Genomic DNA, 16837 nt, shown 5'->3' with positions numbered 1-16837 from the left:
TTAAGGCTTTGGTGTTGGATTATAGCCTACATATTGAGCTTCTGCCTGTCAATTAGTTTATTCATCCTTCAAATGCCTGTTTAGCATCTACTAGGTTCCCAACACAGTTCTAGGTGTTAGAAAGATAACAGTGAGGAAGACAATGACCTCTGGCCTCACAGAGCTTACATTCTAGTGGAGGAAGCAAGAAAATCAATGTCAACTGAGGTCAGATGGAAAAAAAAAATAGGGCAAGTAAGATCTTTTATACAGATCATTAGAGAAGACCTATCTGATAATAAGGTGGCATTTGAGCAGAGACATGAAGAATTGAAAGAGAGTCCTAGAAAGGGAGAAGAGAGTTCCAGACAATGTGAAGGCCAAGTTCAAACTCCAGAGGAGGGAACACAGTGTGGGCCAGAGGGGACAGTGAGGGAGAGAGAAGGTCTAGAGCAGGGGATAAGATGGGAAGGGGGAGGCTGGTTGGGGAGTGAAAGAGTGGGTCTCCCTGCAGGCACTGGAAGCATTTTAGCTTTTGCCCTAGTTGAGAAGGTGGAGTTAGAGAGCTTTGAGAGGAGTCCAGTGACGTGGCTTGACTTACACGCTGGTTGTAACGTGCTTAACTCACCTGAGCTGTGAGCCCTCTGAGAACACGAGGTATGTCTTGCTCACCTCTGTGTAGACACTCCATTTCCTGACATAGACTAGATCGCAACTGGAAAAATGGCTCCAGAGAGCATCTGATAGATGATCTAGTAGAAGGTTGCTTCAGAGCTCTAAGACGATGGTGGTTTTGTCTTTGAGGCACTACAAAAATGTCACGAATACATGCATAATTGAATATGTACATTATATATGTGTATGTGTAACTGAATCACTTTGCTGTACCCCTGAAACTAATACATTGTAAATCAGCTATATTTTAGTTTAAAGCAGAGAATTTATCAGCACTGCATGAGCTACTCCGCTCTTCAAAGCAAATGGAGAGTAGAGTTCTCCGTGATTGTTGGAGTCTAGCACTCTTGGAATTGTGTCAAGAAAAGTATAAACAGGCAGAGTATCCATCCACTAAAAGCCCACATATTCACCTGGCTCTAATGAGGTTCTCAGATTTTAAAACTTGTATAACTAATCAAAATCATAGTATTCTGGTTCCAGTTAAAAATAAAATGTCTGACCATCCCTTCTACAATGATAATGCTATTTTTCTGAATGTGAGGAAAATATTTTAATAGCAAGAATGAAAAGATTAGCAATTATTTCCCCAAAATATAGCTCCAAAAGAGAAAAAAATGTCTTATGTATGGTGTAAATCATTTCTCAAGAGGTTCATCACAGTACATTGAAATTTGCTTTTTGGAGAACTTTCTCATTTTTCTTCTTGTGTCCTTTGTGCTGAGAAGAGGAGTTATTACCTGTTTTATTTCTCCATTTAGATGGAGTGACTTTTCCTGGTATCATTAGATATTTGTATCACTCGTGAGTCTAGCTGGATCTGTCAATTCTTTAGCAGCTAAAAATGAATCATCCAGAGTAATTAAAATCCTGGGCTTATGATCAGACCAGACTTGGATTAAATCTTGAGTTGTTCACATATTAACTGCATGGCTGTGGCATATTACTGATTCTGAATCTCTCACAGGGTGTTGAGAAGAGGAACTGAGATAATCAATTTAACGTGTTGAATGTGGTGCCTGTAATACATGGAATTGGAGTCTTTGGAATAATGATGATGTCACTGTCTACAATGACTGCTCAACCTTTGAGGCAGGTTTCAAAGCAGTAGTGGAATGGTATGAGCGGGTGCAGAGGCCTACCATGATCAGGACTGATTGTGTCCCATGGTTCATGGAGAGTGCATGAGGTTCAGAATTGGGCTGCCAAGGCTTGAGTTCCAGTTTGACCAAACCCTGAGCCATGGTTAGGTGTGGAGGGTATAGGTAAATGTTATAGGATGGGAAGTGTGAACGAGGTCAAAGGCAAACTATGTTTAGTCTTGTTTTACATGGAGTTGGTTTCCCTGTCTGTTAAATGCTGACTGGTGAGTGACAGCAAGTTAAGGAACAGGGTAAAGAAAAAAGAAAAAAAATCAGGATTAAAGAAAGAGGTGGTGAATATAATGCAAGAATCAGGGTAGGGCAACAGTTCTGAGACCAAGGAAGCAAACTAGAAGGAGGAAAATTCAGAGACTTCTGGAAGACCAAGGCTAGGGACAGAGAGTCCAAGTAAAGAGCACATGGAAGATCTGAAATAGAGAAATAGAAAATATGTTTCTATTAGAAAAGTTTTTTCTAATTAGACTAATTATAATTAAAAAATATTTTTCTATTTTCTGATAGAAAATAGAAAATCTGAGGTAGAGAAAATAGGGAAAGAATCATTGTCGAATGGTCAGACAGCCATCAGATTCAGGAAATTCATAGCAACATAAAGCATAAGGCCTGGTAGAGAAACAAATATGAAACATAAGTAATTGATTATGATATTAAAGCTATTAATATTTGATGTCCAACCAACCAGAAGAGTGTCTTTTCTGGACTCACCCTGGAGGATGATGAAACCAAGAGAGCTGATCTGAGTGGAAGTTTCCAGGCCAGGATAACTCAACACATCAACCTGCTAGCAATGCGGGGACCACGGGTTCTTGTTTCCCTGGCAGGGAGAGTCTTCTGGCATTTCAAGTGCTTCTAGTCAGATTTCTCACCTCTGCTTTCATCTTTCTGCTGCTGCTGTCAAGCTTAGCTCCTAAAATTCCATGCTGGCTTTAGAACCTGGTAAACCCTAAGTACTGGCGTTGTACTGATTTCCTGCTTTCCAAAGGAGGAGGAAATTAGGAGAAGGAACATCAATAGAAGTAGCAGGAAGGAGAAATGTAACAGGAAGTAGTGTGGAAAAGAGAGGCCTGAAGTCTGGACAGTTTTGCATCATGACCAAGATATCAGGCTTCCCCATTACAGGTGTCGTAGAAATCAGTAGTTGCCTGGACTTTGTTCTCGTGCTGGTTCATTGGAGGATATGACTCTCATGTGTACACTCAACTGTGCAATTTCACATATAATTGGGTGTTATTAGGTTGGTGAAAAAGTAATTGCAGTCTTGGACTGTGAATTTTCAATCATTGTAACTAGGCTCAAACACATCTTTACTAATCGAAGTAGGAACCATTACAATCAGCACATTTTTGTCAGTGAGAAATATGTTTGTTCATTCCGGTAGCATAAAAATCCATGCTTCAGGATTCTATGAACTCTTGGAAAGCATCTTCTGCCTCCTGCTGGTTGTGGAAGCATTTTCCCTGCAAAAAGTTGTTGAGATGCTTGAAGAAGTGGTAGTCACTTGGCAAGCGGTCAGGTGACTATAGTGTTGCCAGATTTGTTCACCTTTTGGAGCTCTGGTTGTATGATATGTGGTTGCTTATTGTCATGGAGAAAAACTGGGCCCATTCTGTTGACCAATGCTGGCTGCAGGCACTGCAGTTTTCAGTGCATCTCATCAATTTACTGAGCATACTCCTCAGATGTAATGGTTTTGCTGGGATGCAGAAGGCTGTGGTGGATCACCAATGACCGTTACCTTTTATTGGTGCAAGTTTGGCTTTGGGAAGTGTTTTGGAGCTTTTTCTCAGTCCAGCCACTGAGCTGGTCATTGTTGGTTGTTGTATAAAATCTACTTTTTGTCACATATCACAATCTGATCGAGAAATGGTTCATTATTGTTGCATAGAATAAGAGAAGATAACACTTAATGATGATGATCTTTTTGATTTACAGTCAGCTCACTAGGCACCCACTTATCATGCCTTTACACCTTTCTAATTTGCTTCACATGCCAAATGACCATAGAATGGTCAACACTGAGTTCTTCAGCAGCTTCTCATGTAGTTGTAAGATGATCAGCTTCAGTGACGGCTCTGAGTTAGTCTCTGTCAACTTCCGATGGCTGGCCACCGCACTCCTAATCTTCAAGGCTCTCATCTCCTTTGCAAAACTTCCTGAGCCACCTCTGCACTGTATGTTCGTTAGCAGTTCCTGGGCAAAATGTATTGTTGACACTGTGCGTTGTCCCTGCAGCTTTACAACCCATCTTGAACTTGAGTAATAAAATTGCTCAAATTTGCTTTTGGTCTAAAATCATTTCCCTAGTCTAAAATAAATATAAAATACACAGCAAGTAGTAAGTCATCAGCAAAAAACATAAAGCAAGAAATGCACATTAAAATGATGTGTAACATAACCACGTTTATTTGAGAATGCATTCCCATATCAAACAGCGAAGTTCAATAATGCAAAATTGCAGTTACTTTTGCACCAACCTAATACTTGCTTACTTTTCCCCTCTGAAAAGAAATCAGTTTCTTAAATGGGAGTTATTTCCCAGCCCAGCCTGTGGAAGACGGAGACTTTCCTCTATCTTTATTTCCCCAGTTGGCATAGAAATAAAGTCAGTTGGGAAAATATGAACTGAAAAAAATTGTTGCAGAGTGGTACTTATTCAAGCCTCAAAATATAAATAATGGCTTATACGGCAGCGAGATAGAGATTCTTGCTTAAGGCTTAGCTAGTGAGCGTCATCACGGACTGAGGGGAGCTAATTTTCTATTTTCTGAGAAGAAATGGACCTGATAAGAATGACTACAGCAAAGTGCTCACACAGAAAAAAGTGTCACAACTTTTTACTGAATTCTTGTTTGGGATGTTTCTGTAAACTTATCCATCATTTTGTGACGTTTTACAGCGTAGCAAGACTTTTGTGTTTGTGAAACATCATTTTGAAATTGCCCCAAACTAGATTTCTCCCTTTCCCTCTCGTCAAACTGACGTTGGGTACAAATTCATGAATTTTGAACGACTGGCCTATTCACTCAGACTCTTTTGATTGCAAGTTATAGAAGTCAGCCTGAGTTTAAAAAGGGAATTTTGTATTAAAGAAAAGGAAAGTCTCAGGGAGTCTCGGAACGGAAATCCTGCTTGGTTCCAGGAATGTTTTGGAATTCAATTCTGGAAAGCCCTCAAGTGTGTCTCCTCTACCGGCTGCCTCTCCTTATACTTTGCTGTATTTTTCTTGATCTCATCCGATCTGCTTTTATGGCAGAGTAAGGCATTCCCAAAGCTCCCAGATTTACATAGTGTCATTTCAATCTCCTAGCATGACTACAGAGCAGGTTAAAACCCTGCTCCATATTCTTGGGAGAAAACATCTGTTTGCTACCCAGCCCCTACCCTCTTGGGTCAGAATGCCATCGCTGGTTTCATTATAGGGAGTCTGAACATGGATTCTGCGATTTTAGGGCGCCGGGGGCGGGGGCAGTTTCCAGAGGAAGAAAGTTGTTATGAGCTTGGTGAATTGTACCAAATTCATCTCTCCTGTCATGCCCCAAATGAGTATGCTGGCTGGTACTGAGGATGCCGTCACTAAATATTTATCAAATGAAGTATTTATTGGCTGAAAAGTGCTGGTAAAGATATTTGACTAGACAGATGAAGATGTTTTGGCATTTTGAACATCATATAGTAGATCTTTTTTAATTGATTACTGTATAACAGGTCACTTAAAACTAAGGCTACTTTAGTTAAAATCTTTTGATTTCTTGCTATCTATGTATTTATAAAATCATTTAAAATTACAAAATAATAAATTACTGTGAGAACATTTGAATGAATTAATACACTTAGGCATTCATTTTAATAGTATTCTTTTCTTTATTTCTAAAAAATAATTGACATTCATGAAGACAAAGCCTGGAGTAATTCGCCCTGTACCGGTAAAATCCAAAATATTACTGAAAAAAGAGGAGGAAGTCTATGAACCCAACCCTTTCAGTAAATACCTGGAGGATAACAGTGACTTCTTTTCTGAGCAGGTGAGTGTACACATGGAAAACTATTTGATATTTGGATAAATAACTGTACAAAATACAGAGATGCCCTAATGAATAGAGCGCATGCAAGAAAATGTGATTGGAATAACCTTAGTAATTTAAAAAAAGCTCCATTTTCTGCATAATAAAAATTCTTAAGTACTTTCTGGATGATATTTGGAAGTATTTAAAGGCTTTTGTCTAAAATTTTTCTACCTAATGCTGGTATTATTTTGGGGATTAAGACATTACTTTCTATGAAGACATCACAGAGCCTTCATGTTATATAGATGTTGCATTCTTGTTACTAAAATACCACTTCCTTTTGAAGTGACATAATTTTTTAGGTTTGATATATTAGTACATTTGACAAAAGATCTATTGTTTGGATTCCTATTAACTTAGTAGAGATGGTATGATCCCTTAGATTGAGTGGTACTAGGTAGGGAATAGGAGGTTAAGTTATTTTAAGGTATTTTTTTGTTTGTTTGTTTATGTATTAAAAAGGTAAATTCCCCTTATATATTCCATTGTTGGAGAATGTACAATGGAAGGTTGTTGATGCTTTGTAAGATATTGGGGGAATATATGAAAATACACATTTAGGCAGTATAAAATTTCATAAATTATCTCAAAGAGAAACCTTGCATCTTTATTTGTCTTCTTCCAATGCAACAACTAGGCATAGGTTGTATATTTTATATCTCAAACTTTATTACATGCTTAAGCAATGCAAACAATCCAGAAACCTCTGTGGATATAACTGGGAAACGCAAGATCACCACCACAGTTGTAACCTATAATAGAATAGACTTACAAAGGGACATAAAATGCTGTACTCTTTAAACATTAGTTGGAAAAAAAAAAAAGAAAATGATAACTAACCAGTTCTTGGAAACAGAAATCCTGTTCATATTTGAGAAACATAAGAAATATCTCGTCTTACTCTGTGACACTGAGCGAGGTATTTCATCTGGCCCCGTTCCAGTGTTTAATGCATACAATAAGGCATTCTGATGTAGTTTTTAAGGACCCTTCAAATTTTAAAATCTGGGTTACTTCAAATATAAAAATGTGAGCAGGCTCAAAGTTTTGAAAAAGTTCACTATAAATACTTTCTCATGCTTAGCTATAGTTTTTATTTATAAAATGGAGATGATAATATTTTCTGCTTATTTGCATATACTTTGTGAAGACTGATAAGATTTCAGTAAGTTAAACATTTTTAGAAGACACTAATATCATTGAAAATGATAATTAGAGGCATTTTTTTCCATTTTACAGAAAAGAAAGCCCTCAATTTAGAAAAATCCTATTGATATATAAGGTTGTGTTCACTAAATTTGCACATAAAAGAAATGGAAATTCCTGTTAGGAAAGCATATTTCCATTATCAGTAAAAGCATTCATTAGCTATCTAATGATACTAATCATTTAGAGGCTTAATGTGACATTGTAGACAATAAGGGATTATTATAAAAATTTATAAAAGTTATCTATTGTTATATGATAAAATACTGACACAAAATAAATTCCCCATATTATCCATGCAATATATTCTTTAAATATGATCTAATGTTGTAAAGTAAAAATTATATTCTTTTTTAATAGTGTAATTTCAAATTTATGCATTTTACCTTGAACAAGATTCTTTGTAGAATGTCAAGTTAATCTTCCTATACAGTATCACAGTTTACTGTCCTCTGGAATGATAAATTTCATTTTCAGATGTAGGAAATTATTTTCATTAAAAGAAGTTGCCAATTCTTTTCACAGCTTTTCCTGACTATGTAGCAAGTTTAAAGCTCTATTTATACACACCATAAACCTTTGTATTTTCAGATAATTAGTGCACAATTTTAGTTCTTTTGTTGAGTATTTTGGTGCCATAGATATAGACTTATTTATATTTTCTTTCAATCAATTTATTCTTGTGTGTTTCCCAACTTCTGTATCAGTGGACTGTCAAAATTCAAAGAAGTCTAACAGAGTACTTAAAAGTGAATTCCATACTTTCCCTGGTTTTATTCATTGACTTTGCAGGAGAGGAAAAATTGCATATAATCGGAAACCAGGAAACTACTTATACTATCAATTGGCCTCTACATGGAGCTGTAACCACTGTCTCATTGTGGCCAGAATCTACAATGGAGGTAGATACAAAAGGCAGCTCACAAGTGTAGATGCTGAGAGTTCCTTAAACAATAAATTGAGTAGTAACAATTTATGATTTCAGTGTGGCTATGTAATCAGAACTTAACAGGAGGGAGTGTACTCAAGTGTATTCAGTTCTGGTCACTATTAAGTTCTCCTTCACTGCTGCCACAGAATAAATTGAATGATTCCAAACTCAGTTGATCTCAACCATCCATGTAATGGAAAATACTTTGGCCTGACAGTTGAGCCAAATTGAAGCAGCTCACATTCACTAATCTGCCTTGTCCTAGGGACAGTTCCACATGACGGGAAATGTTGAATGGGATTGTTAAGTCAATAAATTTCCCCTAGCAGCTTCAGTGCCATAAAATATGATTTCAAAACTCTCTGTTACAAAATGTCAGACACCAAAGATGATGAGACCAGATGGAAATGTATTTACTGTGGCTTCAGAAGGTACAGTAGGGCAGTCTTTTGAACAGATAATGAACTGAAAATTTGCCTGGAGATACCCTCGAGTACTAAAAGCAAAGTTTGAAACCAAATGCATAGTTGAGTCATTGAGACTTATTAATCAACAACTTATGCATCAAAATGGCATAGGCCAGGAACTACCATTCTGTATTAGATGGATTTTTAAACAAATACACTTCAGAATGAAGCTTATGCTTCTCTGAAATTGCCTTTCAATCCATTATTATATCAATTTGTGGTCCTTTTGAGTTCTTACAGAATATCCTCAACACTCCACATATGGATATAAAACTATGATGATGTACTTTGAAGCATAGTTTTGTTAATAACTAAAGGTTAGTTTGGAAAATTATTAACAGAATTGGTTGGACAAATGGACATCCAGAAGACATAAAGGTTTAGAAAATCAATTCGCTGATGAAAATAAATATACTAAAGAGAGGGAATGGTTTTTTGTTTATCTGTGTGAGTTTTCAAATATGTTGATTTTTTTCTGGTCATTTAATGTATTTAATTAGACAAAGTGAATTCTGCATTGGAGTCTCAACTTAGTAGAAAAAGCAATTGCTAACCTCAGTTATATGACATGGATAAAACATTTTCCTCTCATTCTTTATACATTAGTAATTCAACCCATACTGTTAGATATATCATTTCTTTCTTGAAGCCATAGAGAAATATAGGAAAAATATTTAGGACAGAATTGAAAGGCGGGGGATGGGAGTGATATCGTAGTTTAATATGCAATTTAAATTTCCTGCAAATGTTTTTCTTTTCTCTTAAATGAAAAAGAATGCTTACAGCATGTATACCTCTTAAATTTTATTTTCCTTCTAATTTGCTTCAATAGGAAAATTGCATGTTTTTGTGTGAAAATGATCATTGAATAAATTTCCTTTGTACCATAGAGAATGTAAAAGGATAATTTAGGGAATTTTCTTTGTTGTAGCATTTACATTATTTTCTTTACTTCTGAGTTTTCTTAGCCATCTGACTGCCTTACCAAACTAGCTGTCTGACATGCAACTTTGATGATTATGTCGATGACTTTCAGATTTCTATCTAATTATTCATCAAATTATATTTTTACTGTGATCGTCCCCTGCACTTCTTCATGTCACCCACGTTTTATAGTTACTGAGCAGACACTCACCGTGTCAAAAGGTGAACTAGATAATACTGCCTTTTTTTCTGAATGACTTCTGTTTTTGCCACAAATTGCTACCTTTTTCAACTTTTCTCAATCAAGGTGGATCACTCTCTTTTATCATAAAACTATCTTTTATCTTGTTAATATTTTATTAGGAAATATTTTTCAGATTAAAATGTTTAACCTTTTCAGATCTAGAAATGATTAAGTGATTTGGTGAATAGTTTTGAGGGGACAGAGCTTACATTCCTTATAGGGTTATGTTTGTTTTTGAAGAGTGAAGACTAGAGATTTGGCGTCTCCAAGTTTTACCGGGTTGTTTCTGTTTATTCATGTAATGAAATCCTTGTGAGCTTTTCTCATCTTATTTTTTCCTCCCTCCTCCCTTCCGTTCTTTCTTCATGCCTTGCTTCTTTCCTCCTCTATATGTAATAGATAATAGACAATTTATCATATACAGGTTATGTACTATATGTAATAGATTATTTATCATCAACACAATAAAACTTTTTAATAGTAAAAAATTGTCCTATGGAGACAATACACACTTTCCCCCCCAGGATATGATCAGTTAGGATTCCCCTCTTCAAACTTAGGCTTTTATCTCTCCCTTTTATTTATTATTGTTATTATTATCATTACTTTAAGCTTTCTCTTGACCTTGTGTATGTATCAAGGAAGACAGAAGCTAAGGGCTGCAGGATCTGCCTGGCTAAGGGAGACTTCTTCTGTCCCTTTCTGTTGCTTTCTGTAGGATTGGGAATCTTAGATTTTTACTTGCTTTAAAACAAACACATAAAGAAGACCTATTTGTCAATTCTATCATAATAGACAGAATACTTCTAATAATTAGTTAAGCAACTGAATTCTAAAAATTAGTGAAGCTTCGAAGCATTAGTAGTTTAACAAATAGTGAATACATAGCATCTGACTGTACCCCAGTCTACTGGGAAACAGTGACGATCTGAAAACTTTAAGTAAATATGTCCTGTTTTGTTAACTCCTCAGATGTGTTTATTTGTGAGAGATGACCATGACCATATTTAGATCCTCTCATGTAAATTGTATTCCTCTTTTTCTGTTATTTGTTGTGGTTGAGTTTAACCTTTAGTTCCATTTTATCTATATCTGATAGGATTGAGGTCTATAGCATAAAAAGTTGTATTCATTAAATCTAAATTTTTATCAATTCTAATTGGAAGGCTAAGTTTCTTTAAAAAAAATTTAAAATTAAAGACCTAAATAGACATTTCTCCAAAGAAGAAATATAGATGGCTAATAAACACATGAAAAGGTGCTCAACTTGCTTCAGTCATGTCTGACTCTTTGCGACCCCATGGACTGTAGTCTGCCAGGCTCCTCTGTTCATGGGATTCTCTAGGCAAGAGCACTGGAGTGGGTTGCCATGACCTTCTCCAGGGGATCTCCCCAACCCAGAGATCAAACCCGGATCTCTTAGGTTTCCGGCATTGGCAGGTGGGTTCTTTACCACTAGCACCACCTGGGAAGCCCCTCACTCATTAGAGAAATGCAATTCAAAATACAGCGAGTATCATGTTACACTGGTCAGAAAGGCCATCATCAAAAAATCTACAAGCAATAAATGCTGGCGAGTGTGTGGAGGAAATGGAGCCCTCTGGCCGCAGTGCACTGTTGGTGGGGATGCAGGTTGATACAGACACTGTACAGAACAGTATGTGTGCGTGTGTGTGTTGTCACCTCAGCTGTGTCTGACTCTCTATGACCCTATCGACTGCAGCCCGCCAGGCTCCTCCGTCCATGGGATTCTCCAGGTAAGAATCCTGCAGTGGGTTGCCATGCCCTCCTCCAGGGGATCGTCCCAACCCAGGGATTGAACCTGCATATCTTATGTCTCCTGCATTGGCAGGAGGGTTCTTTACCATTAGTTCCACTTGGGAAGCCCCAGAGAACAGCAATAGAGATTCCTAAAAAAACTAGGAATAAAACTACCTTATGACCTAACAATCCCACTATTGTTAGGTCATAGACCCTGAGGAAACCATAATTGAAAACAAGAAAGAACATGTGAACAGTGTGAAAAAGACATGTGTTCCCAGTGTCCCTTGTAGCACTATTTACAATAATGAGGACACGGAAGCAGCCTAGATGTCCATCAGCTGATGAATGGATACAGAGGTTGTGGTGCATATATACAGCGGAATATTACTCAGCCAGAAAAAGGAATGCAATTTGAATCAGCTCCAGTGAGGCAAATGAACCTAGAGCCTATTATACAGAGTGAACTAAGTCAGAAAGAAAAAACAAATATCATATAATAATCATATATATGGAATCTAGAAAAACGGTGCTGATGAACCTGCTTGCAGGACAGTGATGGAGACGCAGACTTGGAGAGCAGAACTTGGCACAGTGGGGGACGCTGAGAGTGGGATGGACTGACAGAGTAGCACTGAAACATATACACTACCCCGTGTAAAGCAGATCGCCAGTGGGAATTGACTGAATGACCCAGGGAGCTCAAACCTGCTGCTCTGTGACAACCTAGAGGGGTGGGATGGGATGGAAAGTGGGAGGGAGGTTGAGAGGGAGGGGCCATGTGTATTCCTATGACTAGTTCATGCTGATATAGGACAGAAATCAACCCAATATTGTAAAGCTATTATCCTCCAATTAAAAATAAATTTAAAAATATTTTAAGTTTCTTTGAATATTCCTGCTTTAAAATAAGCTTTTTTCTTTATATTTGTTTGAGAAAAGCCAGGGAAAGGCATGACAAACAGTACTTAAAATAAGGTTTTGTTAAAATATAGACTTTAAAATTTTCTATTGGGTTCACCTGAAAAGTGTCATTCAACAGAATTTCAAAAGAGTGAAGGTAGCTGTGTAAAATAATTTTAAGTAATAAGCAAAATAAGTGTTACTCAAAAATTAGAAAGTTCATTGTATTTGTGAAAAAAATATGCATTCTTATGTCTTAGTTCAGAGGATTCTGTTTCTCAACCCATCTTGAACTTTGAATCAACATCAGCCTGTGAATAGAACTCTATGGCAACAACCACATGCCTTCGGCATGGTTTTGTCTAATATTCCAGGACACTGTCTGCGATGATCTCCTCCATCTCCACCCAAACAAATTCAATCCCACAACTTTGTTAAGATGATTTGGGGACTAGTTAATAAAAATAAATGTACATAGGAAATGCAACCTGGGATGAGGGGCTTATGATTTTCTTTCTTTCTGTTTTTTTAATTGAATGTTTCCTCAACCCATGAGAAATGGAATCCAAGTAGAATACATCATGAGGAGGACATAGTAAAAACTGGATATATTCTTTGACTATAAATGCTAAGATCAATGTGTTTAGAATAAATGTTACAATCTCTAACCATTGGAGAGATTGTTAGATATTTTACTTTTTAGGAATTTCCCTATAATACATGTTTTAACTTGGGGGTATAGTACCTTTACAACATTGTGTTGGTTTCTGGCATACAAGAAAGTGAATCAGCTGTTTGTATACATCCATCCCCTCCCTCTTGGACCTCCTCCGCACCAACCCTCATCTCATCCCCGGCCCTCGGTCATCACAGGGCACAGAGGGCTTCCTGTGCTGTACGGCAGGTCTCCACTAGCTGTCTGTTTTATACACGGGAGTGTGTGTAAGTGAGGGTGAGATTAGACAGACCTTGTATGATGACAAATGTAAAGGTCATAGGAAGATATGGAAGTTTGAAGCTGACTCATGAAGAGAATTAGGAACCTTCTCTTCCTCACTGTGACCTAAGACACAATAACTTTAAGCTTGTCATATTGGCGGAGAAAATGATAAATCCAAATAAGAACAGCCAAGAGAGTGCACAGGACAGAAGGAAGGAGAGAGCTCAGACTGGTAAATAAACTATTTTTTAAATCCCATTAAAGAAACCAAAGACAACTTCAGCAGTCCAACCTGTGAAAACTGAGATCAGGTTAGTGAAGCGAGTGATTTAAAATAAAAATATGGAAAAACAGAAAACAGGATTAAAGTGTATTTTTCTTTATCTCAAAGGCTATGTGAAAAGAACTATCTGCAATAAATTTGTAAATTCAGGATTGGTGATTCCTTTGAGATGGAAGAGCTAGTAGGTTTTTAGAGTGTTTCAAAATAATGTTCTAATCTCCAAATCTAGACATCCTAAGTGAAATTTAATCTACTGTAGCCCAGCTGTCCAAATACCAATTTGCTTTATAAACCTTTATATCTTTAATATTTCTGAAAACAGAAAATGCATTTGGTAAGAAACTGCTTACCACAAACTAAATTGTCAGTTATCATTGTCTAGTAGAGCAGAGAGGCTTAGCATATTTTACCTGCTCAAATCACAGCAAGTATATGTGATATTTATCCCATTGGGTAAGCTCAGAAAAATAGAGTTGTTTTTCTCAATCTGTGGCTTAATGGATTTTGGGAAGCCTTAGACCCTCAGGAATTGCATTTCGTAGCCGGATGGCTGTTTGCAGTGTAATCTTGTATGCGTGTACTTAGTCACCCAGTCATGTCTGACTCTCTGTGACCCCGTGGGCTGCAGCCCACCAGGCTCCTCTGTCCTTGAGGATTTTCCAGGCAAGAATGGTGGAGTGGATTGCCATGCCCTTCTCCAGGGGATCTTCCCAACCCAGGGATCAAGCCCAGGTCTCCTGCATTGTGGGCGGATTCTTTACCATCTGAGCCACCAGGAAAGTCCAAGAATACTGGAATGTGTAGCCTATCCCTTCTCCATGGATCTTCTTGGCCCAGGAATTGAACCAGGGTCTCCTGCATTGCAGGTGGATTCTTTACCAGCTGAGCTACCAGGGGGACCCTTTGCAGTGTATTTTTAGGTTGGACTAGTTTCACCTCTCATTTCAGAAACCACATTCAGGCAAGATCTGATGCCTTTATTCATTCTGTTGTATAACTGAACCAAAGGGGAACTAGGGCAGCTTGGTTTTGTGGAAAGAGCTCTGTTAAGAGTGTGTTCTAGTTGTGATTGTGTGGTTAGCCAGCTCTACCCGGTGCATTTGTGAACTCTGAACCTAACTGGTGAGGAGAGGGGACTGGACTGGGCAGTGGTCCTCATCTGGTGTGAATTGCCCCAGCCATGATTATCTTGCCTGGGGCTTGGGGTGCTACTGGCATGCGCTGGCTAGAGGCCAGGGAAGCTGCTAAACATGACAGCAGTGTCCAGGACAGTCCCCCACGGCAAAGACTTATTCTGCTCCAAATGTCACTAGTACAAGAGTTGAGAGGCCCTAGGCTAGCCCATCTCTTGTCTCCCTTCCAGTTCCAAAAACTTTATGATTAATGATGCTCAATGCTGCCCATGCCAGGGACATTTCTGTTCAACCAACATTGGTTAGGTGCCTTTTTTTCTGTGTTTGAACTAAGAAATTATTCCTATTTGATTGACACACAGGTGGTGAACAAGCCTCCATTTATGAAATTTTCCACATTTCATGGAGCCTCTACTCATAATGATAGCCCTGTTTGACAGGGACATGCATTTGCATTAGCTCTGGCCTTGTTAGCAAGATCGTAGCTTTCCTACTTTCCTAAACATTTCTCTCTCTTTCTTATATTTCCCCAATTGTTAGATGTCAGGACAATTAACTAAAAGAGAAATTTTAAAAAGTCAGGCAGTCTGATGGTAACTATTAAAACATTAACATCAGACTAAGTTGGACCAAGTCATTCCTGCTCCTGTATTTAATTATACATCTGCAAATGAGGGTGTTGTATGAAGTACTTTTGAAGGTACCTCCTTACTCTGAAATTTTGTTTTCATGCCTTTAAATATTATTGGGATGCTTCTGAGGTTTCATATCCTTAGATGATCCAAAAACCAGGGGAAAAAAAAGATCAAGTATTAATCAGGTCATAACTCTAGACAGATGGAAAAATCTTTTAATTTACTATCTAGATCAAAATCATGACAAATAATACCCATCTCCAGAGAGCTTGCTTTGATTTTTTTTTTTTTTCTTTTTGATTGAGCAATTTGGGGTAGGTAAACTTTTATTTTGATTTTTCCTTAAAAAAATCCTATTTACTTCCTATTTGTGGAGTATTAAGAAACCATCAATATGATTCAGAGTCATTATTTCACTTTGAATAACTATAATTTTGTTTTGCTTTTCCTTAATCTAAAATCCCTGTGGGACAAATGTTATATTTTCAAAATTAAATTTAAATATATATGTATACAGAGGTGGGCACAGCAACCCGCTCCAGTATTCTTGCCTGGAGAATCCCATGGACAGAGGAGCCTGGCAGGCTGAAGTCCATAAGGTCACACAGGGTCAGACATGACTTTAGTGGTTTAGCACACATGCACACTGTATGTATACATATATTTATATATGCGTGTGTTCCTATAAAAAACATAAACATATAACAGCCTATATCCGGGCCCTGGTATTTGCTACTTAAATTACTTTTTTCCATTTGTAAACTTGACAGCTGCTTCCTTTGCAAACATCCTGAATAGGAAGGCCAAGTAGGCAGACTAAAATTTAAGCAACAATGTTTCTATAATGAAAGTGAAGATGTTTTTGTAAGTCTTTGCCATATCTGAATTTCTCATTTCTGCATTCTTTAAGTATAGAAGATACCATACTTTAATTCCTTTGTTTCATAACCACAAAAGATTCTGGGATAATCCTTGCAATGAACTTGGGGGGTGATTTTTGCTTTTCTAAATCTCTCTGAAAGGTGATGCTCGACTAGGGGACACAGCTCTGTACAGGAAGCACAATTTTGTTCCTGAACCTCAGTGTTTTCACTGAAAGTTCTCGGTAAAACAATAATAGATTCAAAGGAACAAAACCTCAGGATATTAAAAATTGCAAGATCATTTTTCTTTAAAATTATAACACTTTGTTAACATACAATATGAAGGCTACCTCTAATGGTTCTTATATGTGAAATGTACTGAATTTCTCTTTGAAATTCAGTTGTAACTGTTACCATCCAGATCCTACCCTTAGATATGAGGATGGCATTAAGCCCTAGCTGCCCAGGTTGGTGGAAGGACCCTGGGGCGCAGAACTACAGAGCAGAAAGGAGTGGACAGTAATCGTCCGCATGTGGTTCTTGCCCCGATTTCCTGATGGATGGTGTTGCAGCTTCTCTCCACACTCACTTCGCTTCTGTTTTCTCTTAGCCTCCAGCCATTTATGTTTGTGCCAGGCTCTGTGAAAAATCTGGATGACTTCTCAG

General features: G+C 37.6%; 1 protein-coding gene across 12 annotated transcripts in view; it reads left to right on the top strand.

The window, feature by feature from the left end:
* Positions 1-16837, top strand: part of MLIP (muscular LMNA interacting protein) — a 276627-nt gene that overhangs the window by 209462 nt on the left and 50328 nt on the right. For all 12 annotated transcript variants that reach the window (XM_065912877.1, XM_065912882.1, XM_065912874.1 and 9 more), the window contains one exon: positions 5711-5839. In XM_065912877.1, coding sequence (XP_065768949.1) covers positions 5711-5839 — 129 coding nt within the window. The remainder of the gene's footprint in view (positions 1-5710; positions 5840-16837) is intronic.

The sequence above is a fragment of the Muntiacus reevesi genome, chromosome 20 (genome assembly GCF_963930625.1).
Source record: "Muntiacus reevesi chromosome 20, mMunRee1.1, whole genome shotgun sequence".
Classification (NCBI taxonomy): Eukaryota; Metazoa; Chordata; class Mammalia; order Artiodactyla; family Cervidae; genus Muntiacus; species Muntiacus reevesi.
This window is presented reverse-complemented; position numbering and strand designations above follow the sequence as displayed.